The sequence below is a fragment of the Meriones unguiculatus genome, chromosome 11, assembly GCF_030254825.1.
Source record: "Meriones unguiculatus strain TT.TT164.6M chromosome 11, Bangor_MerUng_6.1, whole genome shotgun sequence".
Classification (NCBI taxonomy): Eukaryota; Metazoa; Chordata; class Mammalia; order Rodentia; family Muridae; genus Meriones; species Meriones unguiculatus.
Window position 1 is genome coordinate 5,758,293 of NC_083359.1, and position 23,279 is coordinate 5,781,571.

The 23,279-nt window shown below is 41.6% G+C and overlaps 1 protein-coding gene across 1 annotated transcript in view; it reads left to right on the top strand.

The window, feature by feature from the left end:
- The window catches only part of Dnah9 (dynein axonemal heavy chain 9), a 311,392-nt gene that overhangs the window by 149,269 nt on the left and 138,844 nt on the right, over window positions 1-23,279 (top strand). Inside the window, exons 39-42 of the mRNA XM_060363494.1 lie at window positions 10,435-10,600; window positions 12,745-12,847; window positions 13,337-13,576; window positions 22,032-22,193. Of these exons, the coding sequence (XP_060219477.1) occupies window positions 10,435-10,600; window positions 12,745-12,847; window positions 13,337-13,576; window positions 22,032-22,193 (671 nt within the window). The remainder of the gene's footprint in view (window positions 1-10,434; window positions 10,601-12,744; window positions 12,848-13,336; window positions 13,577-22,031; window positions 22,194-23,279) is intronic.

The window sequence follows — 23,279 nt, forward strand, 5'->3', positions numbered from 1 at the left end:
ATAAACATATATATTTCTTCTATATTATGTTTCCCATAAAATATATTTACATATATTCCCATGTAAGATATTGGGAATATTATATTTCCATATATATATATATATATATATATATATATATATATGTATGTATGTATATGCACTCCAGCTCCAGAAGAGCTGACACCCTTGTCTACGTACCTGCACTCATGTGCACTTCACACACACACACACACACACACACACACACAGAGGGGGGAGGGGGAGGGAAGAAGATAGATGGAGAGGGAGAAGTAAAGCCTAAATCTTTTAGAAAGGAACAGAAACATGTACTACAGGGTGCTCTTCAGCTACAAAAGCTTCTTACAAAAATGGCTACACACCATGGCACGTATATATTACCTCCAGAAGGGCAGGGAAGAAACCGGTAGCAGCAGCTGTCCCTGGCACGGGGGAACTAAACACCGAGAGTGGGATGGATAATTCAATGTTTCCTAGATTGTTGACTATTTCAAAAGTGTACAGAAGTACAGACTATGACATAGCAGATGCCCATTTACCACCACCCAGATTCAGCAGATGGCGGCACGTCTGCCCCCGCCCGTCCCCTTTCCCGCTCCTTGCTGATATGAGCACCAAACCCAGTACATGTCAGTTAGACTCCTAATAAAATACCCCCCTGGAGTCATAAAACACATAGTGCTCGTTGGTACATTTAAACGCTACGGCGTACTGTTCTCTTTGGCAACTTACTTTTCTTTTTATTAGTGTTCTGATACATGCAGACCTATTTCATTTCTTTTCACTCCTGCCTAGAATTCTATTGTGGGAATGAATCAAGGCTCTTTTATCCATTATCCTAATGGAAGGCAGCATAGCATTCCTTTAAAATTTTTATTAATTCTTTGGGAATCATGTGCAGAGTGTTCTTGTCATATTCACATCCTACCCAACTCCTCTCAGATCTGTCCCCTTCCCTACCTGCCCAACTTTGTGTCTTCTCTGTATTTCTTAAGCCCTCTGATGTGCGCTCCCCGTGTATTGGATGCGTGGCCCTCCATTGGAGCATGGTCATTTTATTGGGGACCACAACATTAGGGAAAACTGCTTTTGTCTCTCCCAGTCACTATCAATTGCCGACAGCTCCTCAGCTGTGGGTGGGGTTCTGCGCCTGCCTCCCCTTAGCCACCTTGTGATTTGGTCCAGCCCGAGCTTGCCCAAGACCTGTACAGGCTGTCTCAGCCATGTCAGAAAACCCCGTACCCTTGTGTCCATCCACCGTCTCGGGCTCTTACACTGTTCCCACACCACCTTCCCCCATGACTCCTAAGCCTTGGGAGAAGAGGGTGTGGTGAAGACATCCGTTTATAGCTCAGCACCCCACATTTTCTTGCTCTCTGCACCTTGACCAGCTGTGGATCTTTGCGTCGACTGCCATCTATTTCAAGTACAAGTTTCTCTGATGGGGAGTCAGAGATGTATTAACCTGTGAGTAGACCAGTAAGTCATTGGGAATAAGTGAACTACTGCATCCTTTTTGAAGAGTAACAGAAGTAAACTCTCCCCCTGGGATCTGTGGTCCTCACAGGCCAACAACTCCAAAGACAGCCCATTCCTGGCACCGAGCTTTTCGTTTGTTAACCGATGGTGTCAACTACACACACTGCGGCCCATCGGGGTTACTCCACTTTTACTATTCCTATCTTTTCTATATAAATATATATTCATTACTAGGAAGCTTTTACTGTGGTAGGTTTCCATACAATTTTGGAAAGGTCTTTAGTGTTTTTTTTTTTTTCATGCCACGTATTCCTTTTTCTACCCTGCCTTCTTTTCTTCCACCCCAATTTAATCTTTCCTGTTAAATTATTACCCTTTAACTCTTTATACAGATGACCCACACACACACAATGACTTCTTACTAACTTACTGACATTTATGAGTATTTCAAATGAAGCACACATATCTGAAGGTTCAAAGTTATCAGCCATAAATAAGAATATAAAAGTACGTTTGCTTTTCTGACTCGGGTTACCTCACTTAGAATGCCCATTTCCAGCTCCACACATTTACCTGCGAATTTCATAGTTTTGTTTTTCTTAACAGCTGCGTAATATTCTATTGTATAAATATATCACATTTTCACTACCCACTCATCAACTGATGGACATCCAGGCTATTCCCATAACCTACCTATTATGAAAACAGCAGCAATGAACACAAATGAGCTGCTATCTCTGTCTTAGGGTATAGGGTCCTCTGAGCATATCTCCAAGAATGGAATAGCAGGATCACGCAGATCTGTTTCCAGGTTTTTGAGGACCTTTCACCTTGATTTCCATGGTGTCTGTGCCACCTTTTACTCCCAGCCAGAAATGAGGAAACGTTTTCCTTACCCTTCATCCATGTCATCATTTGTCATCATTAGGGCTTGTCTTTTGTTTATTTGGTTTGGTTTCTGTTTTTACCTTATCCAATCTGACTGGGGTAAGATGAAATTTAAAAGTGACTTCAATTTGCAGCTCCTTGATAACTAAAGATACTGAACAATAAAAAAAAAAAAAAGTTCCTCAACCATTTGTGCTTCACATTTTGAAAACCCTGTTTAGTTTCATTCTGTTTTTAATTGCGTTGTTTGGTTTCTTGATGTTTCGTGTTTTCAGTTCTTTGTACATTTTAGACACTAACTCTCTGTCAGACGTATAGATGGTAAAGAATTTTTTTCCACTTTATAGGCCTTATTTTATGAAAAGTTTTATTGAGTTATAAAAAATGTAATAAACTCCATATTAAAAGTATAAACATTGATATATTGTGAAATATTTACACACCCATGAAACCATTGTCATTATTGAAATACTGAACACCCCCCTCCTGGTTTCTTCCTGCTCTTTGATAATCCCTCGCTGCCACCCTTCCCACCCTACCCTAGGCAAGAGTTCCACAATTCTTTCTTCACAGCCGCTGAGCTTTGTCTTCTATTCTTTTATATACTAAGATAGCGCGCACACTCTTTGTTTTGCTTACTTCTTCTCTCAGCTGAATTTTAGATTAACCTATGTTGTTTAGTGTCAACAGTTCATTCTTCTCACTCTTAAATAGTGAGATAAAACTTGTAAAACACTCCAGTTGATTCCTCATGCACAAGTGCTTAGTAGTGGGAATCTGTTATCATAATAATATTAACAAAAATGCTTCTCAAAGTTAAGACTGTGTATCATACCATCCTTCTTAAGCCACAGCTGCCAGAATAAAAAAAAAACATGAACAAATTTTTCTTACTTAGCAAAGAAGCCAAATAAAAAATATTCTGAAGAAAAATAAGCTAATATTTTTAGAGGAAATGCTCTTGCTTTGAAATAAAGAATATCCCTACCTTACAGGTCAACCCCAAGGGAGCTCAGGGACATTTTACAGCTCACACATTGTTCTAGCCCAGTGGATGTTTTTTTCTTCCACATTAGAAGCTTGTGTTTAGAGGAGACAGCTGCTGGCTGTACCTGCCTCTCTTCTCTCTCAAGGCATCCAGTTCTGGAGTCTCCATTGAGTCCTCTTGGAACTGACTGAAATGCAAATGAGGAATGTGCTTCAGGCATTCCCACAGCTCACATCGCTGTACAGACAACATAAATTCAATGTTAATGTAGTCAGCCTTGTGCTAAGAGCTCCATCCCCACCCCTTTAGTTCATTTAATTCCCCAGCCCATCCTGTAATACCTCGTTGGTAATGCTTTTGGCTATAAGCAGCAGAAAACCAAATGATGGTAACATAGAAACCACACACACACACACACACACACACACACACACACACACGATGCAGTCCAAAGGTAAATAGTTACAAACTCTAGATCAGTTGTTTAATGATACCAGTGTTAAAATACTTGTTATTCCTTTGACTGATCTTTTAAGATGACAAAATGGCTTCTGCATCATCCCTTGTATTTTCATTCTAAACAGGCAAAGAAGGGACGTGGTGGTACACACTTGTAACCCTAGTTTTGGGATGCTGCAGCTGGTGAATCAAAAGTTGGAAGGCAGCTGGGGATATAAGGGGAGACCAGAAATACCTTGTATAGATGGATGTGGATGAGTGCATAGATAAATGGATGGATGGATGAAACACTCAGGAACTTCATAGGTTTTGCTTGTGTCTCACTCTTCACAGTTATGGCCAGCCCAGCTGAAAAGGATCAAAAGAGAATAAAGTTAGGAGCCATGGTGATCACAGCTCTGATGATAATTTTCTTTCCCATAAGATGAGCACGCAAAACTTTTGCTTTTAAATGTGTTTTCTGTCAAAGTCAGACTTAATAGCAAAGTTGCTTGATTTTTATCGAACCATACTGCCTTTTATATGCTGTGAGGCATCCATCTTAAATTCCATAGCAGGATACCTAGACTGTGCTCATCTCTTTCTCTTTGACTGTGACTATAGAAGGACCTTCCTCTATACTTTAACAAAATGCTCTGTGTTCCATGCACGGCCAGTTGGCAGTGCTGCAGTTCAGGCTGAGGTCTCTATTCTCTGTCCAATAAGCTTCTCCACAGACCCAGAAGTATGCCTTTTCTTCCCGCTGCTGAACAACAATCTAACAGTTCATCCTTGGGTTCTGTGGAGGATCACTATGATGAAAGCTCATTTTAGCTTTATTTTAATATCTTCTTTGTTGAAGACCATTGTGTATCCTTGTATTTTTTCTGTGAGTCATTATGAACTATACCTTAAAGAATTTGTTTTCACTTAGGAAAAATTTTCATTTAGAAGAGGTGAAATTATACTCCTAACCTGAGATGTTGTGGTTACTGGAGTTAAACATAAAGAGTTAGTGCTGAGCTTTCAAACAAAGGTTCATAAAGGTAAATGTGAGATAAGTGCTATGGATTATTATAATTGTGTCAGATTCCTGTCACAAATAAGTTATGTCTCTTTCCAAATTGTTTCATGATCCCATTTTGGGTTTTGTTTTAATAGATCTGTTTCTGTCTCTTCTACTTTTGTTCTCTTCTCATTCTTTCTGAAGATGTAAGTTTTTTTTTTAATACAATTTGCAAAGGACCACAGTCTGATCAAGACGGAATGGGGGCAGTGAAGAACTTGGTGGAGTCCGTTGGCCTCAGAAGGCGCTGGCTACACTTCACCCTCATTCCTCAATCCTTCATGCTCATACTCAACCCTGCATTCTCTCGTTGTCCAACTGCGACTTGCATTATTAGTTCAACAAATGCTTGAGAGCCTTAATTACATGAATAGAGAGGAGCTCAGAGGTCTGGAAGCATAAGATGAGTCTGTGTAACCTGATCATTAAAACTTAAGGTTACAGCAGTGGAGGAGGAAGGAAGGGAAGGGTGGGGCTGGGAGGGGAGGAGGACATGGGGCTACAACCAGGATGCAAAGTGAATTAAAAAGTAAAAATAAAAACTCAAGGTTACTGGTTACCTTCAAAGATCTACTCAAGTCCCTATCTCAAAGGAGTGGAGTGCTTACATGGCTGCAGGTAGAGAGCTCTGTTTCACTCAGTGTCTTCTGCAAACGAGATAGCACAAGCTAATGCAAGGTCAGGCACAATCCATCCTTTAGTGAGCAAGAATTCTGCATGGGGTCGTAGGTGGTTCAAAGCACAATGAAACTATAAAGCCCACCTTCAGACAACAGGGAAGCTAGTCCATAGATTAGGAAACGTACCAGAGCCCTTGGAATTGTGTTTCAGAAGGAGAAATTTGCCTCAGAGCCAGGCGTGATGGCTCACATCTGCTATCCCAGCCCTCCTGAGGCTGAGGCAGGGGGATCATTAGCTTAAGGCAAGCCTGTGCTTCATAGTGAAACTCTGTTGCCAAAAAAGGCGAAAATAAGAATTACATAGCGTATTACATAAAAACTGAAATATATATAAGCAATATGTTCACAGCAATTACAGTTTTGTATAGATTCAAAAATCTAATAGAAGCAAGTATCTCAAATAAACTACAGAACCGAAGAATGTTGAAAGAACTGCTAACTGCTCGGTTGATAGAGTTCTGGCCAATTGTCTCTTTCATCACTGTGAATTTTCATGCATTCTAATCTTTCCAGAATGAATATGTATGATTTTTATAGTCATGCAAAGCAAGCTATTTCTTGAAAGAATACATCAAAAGGCCTTACAGATACAACCAAAAAGTCTTAACATATGAAAAACTTAAATAATCTGAAAGGAAAATAGTTCAAACGCAAGTACACAAATCATGAGATTGCAAGGGAAGTCATGCTTAATAATTAATGCTATCTATAAAAAATATGGAGCAGGCAATGTGCTGAGAATTTCTAAAGGCAGAAAGCAGATTGGGGGCCCTGCGCAGACATGCTTGGTAGCTGTGGTTTCCTGAGAGTCTACAACCTGGAAAACTTGGGATGAAGCACTTGTTTTGCCTCTTTGTAGTCATCTGATCTTGGAGAAAACTTCTTGATTTATCTAAAGCTCAGACTTCTCCCCTAACAAAACTTTGAGAGGTAAAGAGAATTTGTTGAGGGCTCTAAGAGGAGTTGATAGCACAGTGCCGGCCAACTGCCCACTGCAGCGGGTCCCTGGCATGCCATATGGGTGCATGAATGTACTACTCTAGAATCTAGATATTGGAGGACCAGAATGGTCAAGAACAGCCCAGAGAGGCTGAGACTGAAGGCACAAGGGGTCAGTCACCCAGTATGATAGTTAATATTTATTGTCAAATTGACATAATATAGGATTACCAGAGACACAAACATCTAGACATATCTGTAAAGGATTCTCTAGATTTAATTGGCTGAGGTAGGACAACCTACCCTCAATGAAAAAGGCACTATTCCAACAGCTTGGGTCTTGGCCTGAATAAAAAGGATGAAGCAGATTCATCTCTCCCTGCTTCCTGAAGATAACTGCAATGGACCAACTATTCCCTGACTCCTTTGCCATGATAGACTTAAGTTGCTTTCACCGGGTAGTTTGTTATAGTAAACAGAAAAGTCACTCCTATATCCAGTAAGGAAAAAAGCATTGGGATTGATACTGAAGATCTAGATTTTAGTTTCCACAAGGAGCTTAACTTGCCTTGCCTTTAATTTCTGGGCCTTTAATTCCAGTATAGAGAAAAGACTTGCTTTTGCTGCCTCTCAGGGCTTGTTATAACATATTCATCCATCCCTCAACTGAATAATCAATTCCTAAGTGCTCTTCTGTGTGCTAAGGAATGTGCTAGAAAACCAAAATAATCCCTGTCCTCAGGAGTTCAGATTCTCCTATGGAATGAGCAGGTGAGATAACAAACATGATAAATAATATATAACAAAACACAGTAAGTAATGATGAATATTACAAAAACAATTCAACAGAGGTATGGAAAAGATGTGAGGGACTCAAATTTAGAGTACCAGGAAAGTCTTATTGGACAGGAGGCATATTTGGGTAAACGAATGACATAACAGATGGTGCTGGCATTTGGAGGAAGAGGATGCAAGGCATAGGAAATAGCCAGAGCAAGACTCTGGGGCAATGAATGGTGAGTGTATCAGAAACCGGAGGCTGGTGCAGAGCGAAGACTTACGCGGCTTGACGTGAGATGCCATGGAGGACTTATGCAGGGCATTGACACGATCTTCTTCACACAAGGGTTCCCCTGTCTCTTTTGAGAGAATAGTGAAGAGAGTGGAGAAGGAAATCGAGATGACCAGTGGAGGTAGCATTGCAATTGCCACGTGAGAGCTGGAGAGCAAAGATTGCAGCCCCAGGAGTACCGAAATGGTCCTCACATAGAAGCCAGCACTGCTCCCTGAGGCCACAGACTGAACTGTGCCAGTCTACACAGGGCTCAAGGGTTTGACAATGCACACATGAGGTGGGCGGGACTCAGACCTGTGTGTGACAGGTCAGAACTCAACCAGAAATGGTCAGAGAAGGTTGCTTCCATTATTGCTGTTTGTCTTGCAACATCAGTATCCCACAGAGTCCCTCAAACTTAAGCCACACCCACTCCTCAGGCTGACCTGCACACAGAAGCACCACTCTGTAGATGAATTTTAATTTAGAATATGGCTGCTCTGGCAAGAGATCACATCCAAAGACCTTCTAGGTCTGTGTGAGCCCGCTGGAATACAAACACACGTTTAATCCAGAAGACAGAGGCAAACAGATTTGAGTTCAAAGCCAGCCTACCATAGAGCAAGTTTCAGGTAAAGAAAATCTTAGGTCCAGGCATGGTAGTACACACCTTTAACCCCAAACAATGGAGGTAAAGATAGTTTGTAGAAGGAAGCATCCTTGTTTGAAAGTGATGTCTAGTTGAGTGGCAGAAAAGGTGGTGAATTACAGAAAGATTTTACAGAATAGAATAAGCCCAGCTCTCACAAGGAGAGGAAAAGGAAGCTACTTAAGGGGCAACGCAGAGAGAGGAGGCAGTTTTATCAGGACAGTAATAGACAGGTTGCAGAGAAGCACATGTGAAGATGGAACAAGCCAGAGAATGAGAATCCAGGAGATTAGAGCAGATTGCTTGAGTTAGTTTGAGGCCAAGCAGAGCAATTCAGAGGCCGAGAGAAAAGCCAGATTGGAAAAGTCAGCTCGGAGAGAAGTTTGAGCCAGAACAGCTGAGTTAAACCAGCTGGCCCAGAGCTCAATAAGAGCAATGAAGGGTGATCTTATTAAGCAGTAAATCTTAGAGGCTGAAAATGTTCTAGACCTAGATTAGATTGTGTGGAAGCAAAAAGCTCCCAGAATTAGGCCTAGGTTCACAGACAGAGGCGGTAATCTTCTGAGATAACAATTGAAACAGGCAAATAAAAGTTCCTTTTACCCTATCGGTGTCATTCCCCCTTAGAGGTGAGCAGAAGCAGATTGAGGCCCACAAAGCATAGGACAATGCCTTTGTTTCTTTTTCTTTCTTTCTTTCTTTCTTTCTTTCTTTCTTTCTTTCTTTCTTTCTTTCTTTCTTTCTTTCTTTCTCAGGAGAACTTCACATAATCCATTTGAGACAATCCAGCACTCTCCAAGGCCACTTCTTGCTAACTGAGGTGCTTTTCTTCTCCACCATCCTGTAGATGTCTAAAGAGCTTAATCAACCCAAATAACAGGGTCTGCTTAATTCGAGGGATTGATTTGAATACCATTGCCTTGGGAGGTGGAGAAACAAGCATTCCTAAGGAGATGCTTCCCATTAGCAGGACTGTTTTCAAAGTGTGTCCTTGGCAGCCCATTAATTATATTTCATTTTGACAGATCTCATATATAGTTGTTATTTCTTTAGGGGGGGAAGAAGGTGTTGGGTGATTAATTGGTTGATAGTGTATGTTAATTGCATGCTAATTAAATTTAAATTTAATTCCTATTTGAAACACTTAATTTAACTTGGGCCCAGGAAATTAGAATATTCAAGCATCTTGAAGGAACTTGTCTTTCTATCTGTCACCTTCCTTGTCTGTTGACACATTCTCCTTGTTTACAAACTTGTTTTTCAGGAGAAGAAATCAGATGGTTCTTAGGGCTCCCAGATGTAATAAGAAAGTGTTGGTTCTTGCAATTCATAAATATTTAATTGCTTTGCTAGAAAAAAAAAAGTAACTCTTGACTCTCCACCCTATTACTTAAGTTTGTTCTAAACAAGCCTCATCAGGCCGGAAGCTGTGTGTCTGATTCCTTCCCTCTGGCTTGATAATGAAGAGATGAGTCTGGGAGAGTGTCACAGTGCCTCACCAATAGGGGGCTTGGGACTGAAGGCAGGCAGGGATGTTGATGGATGTTCTCAGACATGCTCTGAGGCTGTTTTTCCACCCTCACTCATGATGAACCCCAGGAGATGAGCGCTGCAAAGATTTTTGACAAAATATCCAGTGATTTCTCCTTCAGCTTTCAGAGTCAGAAGGGGCCCCCAGCCGAGTCCTGGATAGAAGCCACAGCCATTAGTCCCCTTTTTGTCTTGAGCGCAGAGGAAAGGTCTACCGAGTCCAGTTCTGTGTAGATTTCCTTGGGGACAAAGATACAGACTGGTGACTGTGAGTGCATCTTCAGTCTCTAACCTATAAACAACAAAACCTGGGAACCACAAGTATGGCGGGTGCATGGGCTTTGAGGCTTAACAACTCTGCGCCCTGGCCCTCCCTTAGTAATGCTGCTCAGCACTCCTGTGCCTTGACACCCTCAGCTCTGAAATGGAATATGATCTGTTTCAACAGCCTGTATTGTAAGAATTACATGAGGCAATAAACACTCCCAACAACCTAACAACACATAGAGTGAGATGCGTAGTGCCCAGTGGGTAGTGACAGCCATTGCTGCCTGGTCACTGCAGATCTCTTCTGGCCCTATAGAATGACTAACCTAACAGTGTGATAGTTGCTATGTGCGCATACGTGAGACATCACCTCACCTTGTCCGGAACACTTGTGCTGCCTCAGTATTCACCCCTGAGGTCCACCTTCCTTCCCTAACTAACTGGCTCTCTCCTCAGCTGTCCTGGAGAAACCTCTAGAAAAGAAAGCTGGCAGGAATTATGGTCCTCCAGGCAACAGGAGACTCATCTATTTCATTGATGACATGAACATGCCTGAGGTGGATGCCTATGGGACAGTACAGCCCCACACTGTCATCAGGCAGCACCTAGACTATGGCCACTGGTAAGTGTCCCTGTAAGAGGGTTTCAGGATGCTCAGTTCACTAGGTACTGCAATGAAGAACGTCATTCAGCTCCGACACCACAAGAGGAGCCCAGAGCAAAGCCCATCCCTTGGGGGCGTCTGTGCTTCTTGGGTACTCTCTCAGACAGCACTCCTGAGTCAAAGGGTTTTGAGTTCTCACCCAAGAGAGAAGGTAGAGTTTTCTGCAGGACTCATTTTCATGAGCTGTGGAGATTGGAAAGGATGGGTGTATTGGAAGAGTGGACAGAGAATGGAAAAGCAATTTTGGATTTTATTGACTATATGCTATACACATAAATGGCACCCTATGCACTGTTAGTATTTTTCAAACATAAAGCTATGATATGTGATTTTAGAAACAGAACATTATCTCAAAATTTTATCTTCTGAGACTCCATCTAGCCACGGAGTTGAAGTCCCCACTCAACTCTGCTGTGGCCTCCTACAGAGGTGCTCTGATAGTAACAGACATACTCCCAGACTTGTATGGGTTCAATGTCCTCGGAGCAAATGCAGAGTCTTAGTTTCTCTTAAATGGCCTAGTTTTTAATAGAAGACAGTCTACACAGTCTACAGGGAAAGGGCAATAATCTGAAATGTATCTGGCTCCCCTTCTTCCTTCCATAAGGATAGGGTGGGGGGTTCAAGAGAGAAATGAGAGAGAGAGAGAGAGAGATCATATTGAAGATGCCAACTTGAGTTGCTTCTCAGTCCTTTCAACTGCCATGAGCATCTTGCCCACAGTCTCCACATTAGGATTTGAGCCAACACACACTAAAGGAAGGTTAACTTTGCTTCATGGTTGTACTTCTTAAGTAGGAAGTAGAGACTTGATGAAAATCCTACCCTATTGCTCTCCCCCCCACACCTTTGTGTGTACTTTCTCTGAAATACCTGCTTCAGACCTTCTTCTCTCTCCTCAACTTCCCAATGCACCAAGGCTGATGACTTGGCTTACTTTGAGGAAACTAACACCAGTCAGCTCTTGCCTCTGTACAATGTGCTCACCACCCGTGAGCCCTGTGTCCCAGCCTCTCATGACCTCTTGCCTAAAGCATAACTCCCATGCACCATCTCCTTCTCCTTAACTCTGCACTTACTAGTCCCCATCTCCTTGTCAGCTCCTCCATGTCATTGAAACTTTAGTTTGTCAAAAATAATTTTTCCAGTGACTAGTCTCTCTTTCTTCTGTCTATAAGTGCATAACTAAATTTTTCTCTCTGTCCTTCCTTACTGCTTGGCTTCTAACCCACTCCTCAATGCATTCCTCTTTGATTCCTGCCCCCCACTTCTGAACAGCTCCTGCAAACCTACTAACTATTGTTACTGTGGGATCCAAGGGACCCTGTTGGGGAGAGGTCTTTCTTCTCTCTACAGTGCTAATATAGGAGTGCTGGCTTCCATGGCTTTCTGGGCAGCCACATCCCCCTGATTTTCTTCTGTCTGTCAGTCCTCCTTTGTATTCTGTCCTCCTGGGCTATTTCAATAGATATTGGGTTTCTCATAATTTTGTCTTGGACTATTGTTTCTTCTCAATCTATTAGTAAATCTAGGCCTCTACTTTTTAAAAATGTAATCACCTATGGTGACTTGAATAAGAATGTTTCCCGTAGGCTCATATGTTTAAATGCTTGGTCCCCAGAAGGTGGAACTGTTTAGGAAAGGATTAAGAGCTATGGCTCTGTTAGAGGAGGTGGGCCACTGGGCTTTAGAATTTCAAAAGACACATGTGATTCTCCATGCACTCTGACTGTCACAGGCTGTGGATCAAGATGTGAATTCTCAGCTATTCCTTCTCTTTGGACTTTGTTCCTTCTCATGAACTCTAACCCTCTGAACTTATAAGCCAAGTTAAATACTTTCTTTTATAAGTTTCCTTGATCATAACAGAAAAGTAAGCAAGACACAACCAAACATATGAATCATGGAAATTGTTCTGCTTCACCTTGAGGAAGTGCTACCTCCCTCAGCTCTCACTACACGTTCGCTTGTTTGTTTTATTTAGAGACAGAATGCCTCTTTGTGACCCAAGATGCCCTCATACTCATAGATTCCTGCCTCCTGAGTGCTTGGGTTATAGATGTATACCACCACAGGTGGCTCACTGGTGGCATCTATTTCAGGTATGATCGGAACAAGCTGTCCCTAAAGGAGATCATGAATGTACAGTACATTTCCTGTATGAACCCCACTGCAGGAAGCTTTACCATCAACCCAAGGCTTCAGGTACAGAAGGGGCCTCCACAGGGTCATACTTCTGAGTTGTAATGCTACCTATCAGTGTTGAGGTAACTGGACTTCCCCCTGCCCGGCCTAACAAGGTGGCAAACCAACGTGCATCTTTCGGATGAGAAAGAAACCCCCACACTCAGTGTCACAAGAATCCAGAGCTAGAGGGAATCCAGAGTTCACATAACTTGACTCCCTCATTCTTAATGTCAAAAGACTTCTGGTCAATGGGATACCTTCCAGGAGCATACAGACACACAGTGTCAACTTAGATTTGGACTAGGATTATTTTCCCACTACCGCATGTAATAGCTTTGACCAAAGCTTCAATGCCACGATTCTTCCAGTCACTTTGGGTTCAGTGTCCAAAACTAAGTTTTATACCAAATCTTTGATTACTATCCTTAGTCTAGAGCAGTGATCTTTACTGGGTGATAAATGATATCTGGCTTACTCCTGTCCCATGTGCCTTGTTTTCTCCTGCAGCGTCACTTCAGCGTGTTTGTCCTCTCCTTCCCAGGGGCTGATGCCCTCTCTTCCATCTATAGCACCATCCTGACCCATCACCTTAAGCTTGGAAACTTCCCAAACACCCTTCAGAAATCCGTCCCTCCTCTGATCAACATGGCTGTCACCTTCCACCAGAAAATTGCCACCACATTCCTGCCCACAGCAATCAAATTTCACTATATCTTCAATCTCAGAGATTTTGCCAATATTTTCCAGGTAAGTTCATGAGATACTGTGAAATCTTAAAGACAATTCATAGGTTCCTATTCTTAATAAAAATGGTAAATGGTAAATCTCAACACAGACATAAATTTTATGGAATTGTGATCATAAATAGGTAAAGAATATCATGGGCTCCATCTAGCCAAGGAGTTGAAGTCCCCACTCAATTCTGCTGTGGCCTCCTACAGAGGTGCTCTGATAGTAGAAGACATACTCCCAGATGACTTGCATGGGTTCTGTGTAGATTTCCTTGGGGACAAAGATCCAGGCTGGTGACTGTGAGTACATCTTCAGTCTCTAACCTATAAACAACAAAACCTGGGAACCACAAGTATGGCGGGTGCATGGGCTTTGAGGCTTAACAACTCTGCGCCCTGGCCCTCCCTTAGTAATGCTGCTCAGCACTCCTGTGCCTTGACACCCTCAGCTCTGAAATGGAATAAAATAAAATAAAGATTCATTTTAAAACTACACTTTTTCTCAGTAAAGGGAAGACATCTCTCAGTTGGTTCCTTTGTTCCAAGACTCAGCATTGGGGAGACAATGCTATATTACTATTTTAGTCTACTGGAAAGAAAATGGGAGAAGATTGGCAAGAAAGTAGAAAGAAGAGAGAATAAGAAAGAGTAATAAGAGAAGGGAAAATAATAAGGAAAGTAATAAGGAAAAGGGAAAGAAAAAAATGAAGAAGGAGGAGGGGGAGAAAGATGAAAAGTAATTATGTAAAATCCCCTTCATCGCTTGTAGTAATGATTGTTTTCATGATGAAAAGGAATGTCTCCCAAACAATACAAGTTAGAAGCCATGTGATAATGCCCCCAAAGTGTTATTTGCTATGTTCTAACACAGCCTCAGCCCTACAAATTCCAGGATGGTTTCCTTCTCAAATCTGTTTCAGAGACAGTCTAGGCCGGTCTCCAATGTGAGATCCACCTGTCACAGCCAGATGGAGGCCAGACTAGACTACATAGTACATACTACATAGTACATACTACTATCTCAAAAATAGCAACAGCAAAAACTCTGCTACCATCTAAAGCCTGTGGTGCTGAGCCTCCCAGACCATGGCAAAGTTGGTGCCTACTCACAATTAGCTCTCATGCTTTGAACATTTGTTGAGAGACAGTGCTTACATCACAAACTCATGGCTAAACTCACTGCAACGTGATTGAGTCTAGGTATTACTCTCTGCAGTTCCTGAATGAAAGGCAAGAGGTAAGCATGTTTGGTCAATTCACACTGCTCTTCATTGACAGCACTAAAGGAGAACTGGTCAACCACCCCTAACCAGAAGAACCTTGCTTAGGCTACTGCCTGGACATTTGTCTTGTCATCTAGACATCCTGAAACTCACGCCTCACCTCAATACTTTGGATAGATGTTTTTCTCATTGGTTTTATCAAGTTGACACAAACCTAGACGTATGTGGGAAGAGGAAATATTTAATTGACAAAATACCTTCATAAAATTGGCTTGTAGGCAATTCTGGGAGGCATTTTCTTGATTAATCATTGATGTTGGAGGCCCAGCCCACTGTAGGCCATGCCATCCATGGTCAGATGCCCCTTAGTTGAATAAGAAAGTAGGCTGAACAAGCCAAGGGAAGCAAGCCTACAAGAAGCACTCCTCCATGGCCTGATTACAGTCTTCTGCCTTGAGTTCCATACTGACTCCCTCCGGCAAGTTATAAGGTGAAATAGACCCTTTCCTCCCTGAGTTGCTTTTGATCATGAAATTTTGCCATAACAGTAGAAACCCTAAGACAGATATTATCACATCCTTTCGGTAGAGACTTGAAGAAGTTACTGGATAGCAAATAAGGATGTGAATACTGAGAGAGAGAGAGAGAGAGAAAGAGAGAGAGAGAGAGAGAGAGAGAGAGAGAAAGCACAAGGTGGTATTAACAGAATAACAAAATGATTAGATCAGCTCAGTGAGAACAGTGGTGGTGGGTAGCAAGGAGGTAAAAGATGAAACTACAAGATAATTTCAGACCTGAAGAGGCCCTTGTGAAAGGTTTGGCTTCCGTTTATAATATTTGCTGAGCACAGCACTAAGCCTTTAAACTCGTTAACTCATTTAATCCTTTCAACACCCATAGAAGGGAAAACACTGACTACAGTCAACCTTCTCTAATCATGAGTTCCACAGAGCTGAATTCAACCCACTGCATATTTAAGATACTTTGAAAACTCGGTTGTGCACAGAACAGTCACTTTTCTTTCTGATGAATGTTCCGCTAATAGTATATTATATAACAGCTGTTGGCCTTACCAACTTCATTGGATGTTGTCCATTATTTAAACATGGTTGAAGGTATGCAGAAGGACCTGCCCAGGCTATACGCTTATACTACTGCATTTTATATAACCACCTGAGAGTCCTTGAATTATGTTGGTCAAGGGGCTTCAGGAACCAGTGCCTATGGGTTCCTGAAGGCGCTGGTTCAGGATGTCTCAATATCCATTAAAAATGATACAGTTGTGAGTTTCCTTGAGCATGATCATAGAACTGGTAATCAATAACACATGAGGTCCCAGCTAGAATGCTCAGCTCTCCATGTAGGTGATTGAGAGCCACAAAATGCCTTCTAGAAAGGGGATACTCTACTTCAACCTTGTTTTGCATTATAGATGCAGTGTCAAAGAAGAACCAGAAAGGGGAGGGATGACAGAATGGAGGCTGACGCTCTTGTTCTCCTGCCCTGTCTTTGCCTAACTCAAGCAGCTGAGTGGCAACTCCTTGGGCTCTGTATCTCAGCCTGGCTTCTTGGCAGCCTATCTGCTGTCAGCCGGCTGCCATAGCATTGGAGAGTACATCCCCCCACTGGAGTGCTGCCTCCCTTCAACTCCAGCTGCACAGCGCTGCCCATGTCCTCCCAGAGGACAGCTTCAAGTTCAGAACTTGACCACTTCGTCCTGTTTTCTTCCTTCCTTGACAGCTTGTCTGAGGCCTGATGCAAGAGACTAGGGGGCTAATGGAGCAGCCAATAGGAACACATCCTCCTTACAGAATTCAGTTCATTTCAAGCTTTTGTATGTACTTTCCTCCATCCATCCAAAATCACCGTAGAATTTGGTGGGCCATGGTAGCAGAAACCATGAACCAAATTTCCCCTCTCAGGGCAGCACATACCAAATTCTTAAGACAGTGCACAATTCACACCTAGCATGTTCACAGTTGCTGAGCACCTCACTGCTCCTCGGTGTGACTATGACTATAACTACAAAGGTGAAGAGATTCTGCCCCTCACTGTCAAGTGCAAAACCCCAGAAGCCAGGACTCCTAGGTGGCACTTTGTCTCACCCACCACATTATATTTATGGCTGACACATTGGAGACTAGGGCCACTAAAACATACTCCCATTTATTTATTTTTTCTTTTAAAAGACTTCTTCTTTTTTGTTTTTGTTTTTGTTTTTTTAATACTCCATTGAAATATAGAACATAGACAGAAAAGCACACGGTCCCAAGGAGCTGGCTTGGTTAGTTATCACACGTGACCACACCTGGTAACCACACCTTGCTCAGAACTAGAACACAGCAGTGCCCCACACCTCCCTGTTTTTATTCTCTTTTTCCTTCTCCTTCTAGCCCTCAATATCACCCAGACTTCTAACCTTGCACATTGTTTTGGCCTAATTTTGAACTTCTGTAACTATGTAATTTGATTGAATGTTGCCAGTTCTTTCAGTGTTTCTTTCGCTGTTTATTTCTTTAGTCGTATTGTTGAATTTAAAAGTAACATTTAAGGCCACAGGCCTTCAATTCTAGCGTTACAGACATAGAGGCCAGGACCACCGCTATGAGCCTGAGGTGAGCATGGTCTACAGAGCAACTTGAATTATACAATGAGACCTTGTCTCAAAAACATAACATTTATATTTCTTTCCAATCCTTAATTTTTAAATTTTTTTCTTTGTGGTATTTTTTGGGGGGGTAGGGGCCTCCAACTCCCAGTACAGTTTTGAAGAGGAGTAGTGAGAACAGACTGTTTCCCACTCCTAATTTCTCAGAGAGAAAGGCTTTAGCCGCTCATCAATACAGTATGCTCCTTAGGTTTCTGAACGTGTTCTTTGCTATGGTAAGATGATTTTTGAATAATTTATTAAGAGTTTCATTGGTTACTGAGTACAGAAACTTTAAAAAAAAAGTTTCCTGATTGAAACAATTAAATCCTTTTTTTCTTCCTTAGTCTGATACTATGCTAAATTATGTTAATTACTTTTAAATCTTAAATCAACTTGGCATTTCTGGAGTCACTTGCTTACTACCTGTACCCTTTCACTGCTTCTCTGGATTTGACTTTCTAACTTACATAATTTCTACATCTGAATTGCTAAGTCTCCTTTCTTGCCAAACAAAGTTATAAAATCTAAATAAAATACTGTGAAGGTTTTTTTTTTTTTTTTTGGTGTTGTTGTTTTTGTTTTTGTTTTGTTTTGGGTTTTTTTCATGTTTTTCTACCTCTGGAAGATTTTGTAAACATTGTATCATGCTTTCCTCATGTGCTGACAGCCGCCTAGAGTTTTCTTTGCAAAAGGTTGAAATGATGAATTCAGTCTGTTTGGTGCACGTAACACTACTGCATTTTTGTGTTACATATTTGCCACAACACCATATAACAACTTAATAGGCAAAAACTTTTTCCTGTTGTACTTTATAATATCTTTGAAGGCTTTCTGCAGGTTGAATTTTGGCTCTCTGAAGAAACTGTCTTTTCCCAAAAGGTTCAGCTGGCTGGTGGAGGCCCACCTGCACAGCAGGCTTCATGGCCGCAGGCTCAGTTATAGGTGGCATTCCTTTTCCTCTTGTGTCACTTCTGCAAAGGAGTTACCTATTGTTCGTCTTTGTTTGTTTGTTTGTTTGTTTTTTAAGAAAATTGAAAGAAATACCAACATTTGACTTTATTGACTGTTTTGGTTTGATGCTTGTTTTAAAGGTATGTATTACTAGTATTTGTTCTTTCGTTTGTTACCTTCCTATGTAACATGGGAATTCCCTTTATTTATTTTTTCATGTCTTGATATCGCTTCTGAACTCAATAACTCTCCTTTTGACTCTGTAGTGCTCACTTTAGGGTTATAACTTTACCATTGACATCACTGTCAACCTGCAGGCTTTCCCAGACTGCATAGTTTATGATCTTCAGTGCAGCATTCAGTTTTCAAACATTTAGAAGTTTTGGGCTTTTATTTTACTGATAACTACCTAATTTCAGAAAATCCATGTGATCTTATTCCTTTGAAATGTGTTGAGATTTGTCATGTTTCCTACAATACAATTAACATGTACTTTTGAGAAATGTATTCCCAGATGTTGGGTATAGTTTTATCCATATATCAATTACTACAAGTTTTTAAACCATGTAATTTAAGTTTAATATAATCTTATTGATTCTGATTTTTTTAAATCCATATGTTCTGCAAGCCTTTGAGAAAAATTTGTGAGATCTCCCAAGTGGTGTGGACATGTCCATTTCTCTTTTTTTAATTTGTTGTCTTATTCATGTTTTTTACACATTAGAGTTACATTGACAGATACATAGAAATTTAGATAACTATTTTCCTCATGTACATAGGGATATACTTATACTTAGCTCATCTTCCTTAGTTCTTGCTTACATGTTAAATGTACTTCTTTACCTCCAAAAATAGCCCTTGGTTTAAAAGTTAACTTTATCTAACGGTAGCATGATGAATCCATATTCCTCGAGTCAGTAACTTCACTTGTCCATTGGTTTCCACAGGTCAGTGGACCCAGGGCTCCGCATAGATATGAGACTCTGTAGATGCTCAGGTCCTTTATATGAAATACCAGAGTTGTTTTGTTGTTATTTTTTATCTTTTCTTTCCAATTCTGGAAATGGAGCCAAAGCCTCAACCATAACATGCAAATCTTCCAACCTCCGCCCGCATGTCGTGGTACTCGGTGTAAACTGCCTACATCATCCCAGTGCTTCAGATAATCTTTAGGTTACACAAAAACCTAGCACAACAGCTGGGCGTGGTTGCACATGTCTGCCATCCCAGCACTAGGAGGCAGAGGCAGGAGGATTGCTGTGAGTTCAAGGTCAGCCTGGACTACAAAGCGAGTCCAGGACAGCCAAGGCTACCCAGTCTCAAAAAAAAATAAAAATAAAAAAAAACTAGCACAATTTAGATGTTATGTAAGTAGTTGTTATTTGTTGTTTATGCAATAATGAACATATTGCATAATTTTTACATATCTGGTTCAGACATAATCTTTTCTGAACATATGCTATCCAAGATTGGCTGAACCCATGAATAGAGAACTGGTGATTAGAAAAAGCTTCCTTTTTCCCTATGCTCAGATTTTCTATATTCTTATGCTTGAGAATAAATGTATTTTCAAATTTTATTTACTTTACATCCCAAGGGACGTGCCCCCTTTCTCTTCCCCTCTCAGTCCTCCCCCTTTCCTCCCTTCCTTGTTACCCCCTTCTTTCCTTCCCTGTGATTGGCTTTGCCCGTGGGCAGATCACTTGAGGCTTAGACAATGATGTTTACCTCTGGAGGTTCCATACTTCTGCTTGTCCGAGCATCTGCAAAGCCAGCAGTGACTGCAGCTGGGCTTCCATCCCTGTAAGACCTAAGCTCCACCCTTTGAGACTGTGCTGTGGGTTATAAGCACTGTGTTCCTTCTTAGTAATCCTTGTACCTGGTTTCCATCCTCCCCGCTCCATGAGACAAGATAGGAACATGCAACATCTTAACCTCCCCATTGTCTCTATCTTCTCCTTGTCTTGTACCCATTACTTGTACCCATTATTTGTGCGCTGATAAAAGTCTCAAGAGGAAAAGTGACATTAATTACTTGGTTCATCTCTCTAGTATCTTGTCCCCCCAAGTCTTAACTATCTTGGTTACTCTCTATGTAATAACTGAAAACGGGCGGCTGTAAAATAGCTTTTGTGTTCTTGCTAATCCTAGTGGACTGGTCCATGATCAGCTAGTCTACCATTACTAAAACAAATTTCAATGGAGGTTTTTGTTGTACCACATGACAATGTGTGGAAGGGTTACTACTAGCATGCTCTGTTTCAACAGAAATTCATTTCATGGACTAGAAAGATGTCTCAGTGGTTAGCAGCATGTATTGATCCTGAGTTCAGGTCCCAGTGCCCATGTTGGGGTGTTCACAACTTTTCATAACCTCAGATCCAGGGGATTTGGCACCTCTGGACTCTGGGCACCTGAGCTTATGTCCGTATACCCACACTCAGATACAAACACATGTAATTTTAAAATAAAGCTTACAAAAGGAGAATCTATTGCAAATCTATGTCAGGCAGTACATTAGGCACTGGTTATACAATGACAAAAATCAACTGTAATCACAATGAAATCTGCCTGCTTCCCTTTGAAAGAGTTATCATGAGCTGCAATAAACAAACTCAGAGAAAAATAATCTGAGGAGCTGATGTGTCTTCTATATTGGAGATTTATACAGAAAAGACCATGTAGGGGTTATCACATATGTGGGGGGAGGGCAGCTTTTAAACAAGAAAGAGAGTGCTTATGAGTCTTCCACAAAGGCATTAAGAGATGAAATCATGAAAGGTGAGCAGAGAAAGCGAACAAAGAAGAATGGAGACACAGACAGAGTGCAGAATCAGAGACACAAAACTGAAAGTGGAAAGTAGACGTTATGGGAAGTGGTGATGAGGATGTTCCTGAAGAAATAGACTGTGGCAATGTGCTGACCAGATGTTGGCGCTCTGTAGAGGGCTCTGGGTATCGTGTATGAATAGTAAGAAATCACTTAGTGACCCCATCTCCTCTCAGACAAGAAAGCAGTGAGAATGAATGAGCTCGAAGCTAGATAGAGGACCACAGAGGTTGTTAAGTCTGCCTCCATTTTCTTTTTTGCTGAAAGCAGATGTCAGTGTGTTGTCTGACAATAGCAAAGAGAGGTGACGGAGACTTGAAGAATTAACATCTCTATAATACATAAGAACTGAACTCAACTGAGATCAACACATTGGCTGCTGACCCGCAAAGGCCAGCTAGTCCCATCTTATCATCTGCCATTGTTTTGATTTTGTGTGTTCAATCATTGCCAAAATCAAATTGCAAAGCCACATAGGACTGAAATATGACATGCTTTCCCCACAAACTCCTTGTCATTTTTCCAAGTTTCCCCTCCCCTGTAACACACTCCTTAATCAGATAATCCAGTTACCATCCCAGGTTAGACAAAACGTTTTAGAACTGTGGTTCTCAACCTGTGTGCTGGGACCCCATTGGCAAACCTCTATGTCCAAGACCATTTACATTACAATTCATAACAGTAGCAAAATTAGTTATGAAGTAGCAAAGAAAATAATCTTATGGTTGGGGGTCACCACAGCGTTAGGAAGTGTGAGAACCGCTGCTCTAGACTTCTGAACTGTTGTTGACATATTTGTTGTCTGTCCCTCCCCAAGGGCATTCTTTTCTCCTCTGCGGAATGTGTGAAGTCCACACAGGACCTAGGAAAACTCTATGTGCATGAGTCAAATCGGGTTTATCGGGATAAGATGGTGGAGGAAAAGGATTTCAACCTTTTTGACAAAATCCAAACAGACTTCCTCAAGAAAAATTTTGGTGTAAGTATTTCCTGTGGGTGTTTCTATATTTGAAAAATAATGGTGACCGTGAAGACGGCCACCAAAATCACTCTAGTCTATTAAGTCGGGGAAAGCTGGAGACTTGTTACAAAAGAAAACTCTGTCATGATTTTGCCCAGCCAAAAGACACAGCTTATTCATAGATCTCACCCAAAAGGATCCTTAGAGAGCATCTGATCCAAAGGCTTGTATGATACCGAGGCCTCTTCTAGCTCCCCAGGTAAAATGCCTGATGTGTTCAGCATCCTGAGGCTGTGAGCCCCCATCTCTCTCATGACAGCCATTTTGAAAGTGTTAGCAGCTGTAAATGAGGAGCAAATCTGAAACTCACAGCTTCAGATGTGACACTAGATGTTTATATTAATGACTTAAAATGCATTTCCCTGTCCAGAAATCAGAGAGAAGAAATAGTGATGATGGCTCTCTCATCAGCTCCTCCTCTTCCTCCCTCCCTTCCGTTACTTCCACTCCTCTCTCCCCTCCTCCTTCCTCTACTATGAGACAGAATTTTGCTATACAATTAATTGTTCTTGAATTCACTATGTGTCAGAGTCACTATACAGTCTAAGCTAGACTTGAACTCTTAATTCTTCTGCCTCCACTTCCTGACATATAGGCTCACAAGCAAGTGCCATCATGTGACTGCCTTTCCTGATACACCTTAGTTCTGTGACTGTGATCCTCAGCCTGTGCTCTTCTCAATAGCTGGAAAGAAGTCTTGAAGGGAAGGATGGACAAGGGTTTCATATTTACCCTTGTCTTGGAAACTCATAGCGCATTTAACACATAAGCTCAGAAATCTGGAATCATCCTAATTCATGCACCATTTTGCAACTATGCTGCACCCTAAAACTCATGTGCCTTTGCCAAGAGCTCCTAACTCACAGGGTGGATGGCACACGGAATGTGCCTTGGGAAGCACTGACACCTGAATGTGCTCATTCCCAGCCTCACAATCACCCAGCAGCTAGCATAGAACTTTCTGCTGAGCGGAGCCCCACGTTTTCCATCTTCTCAGGGAATAACCAAACCTTGCCTGTAAACTGCACTGTGTTTCCTCTATAC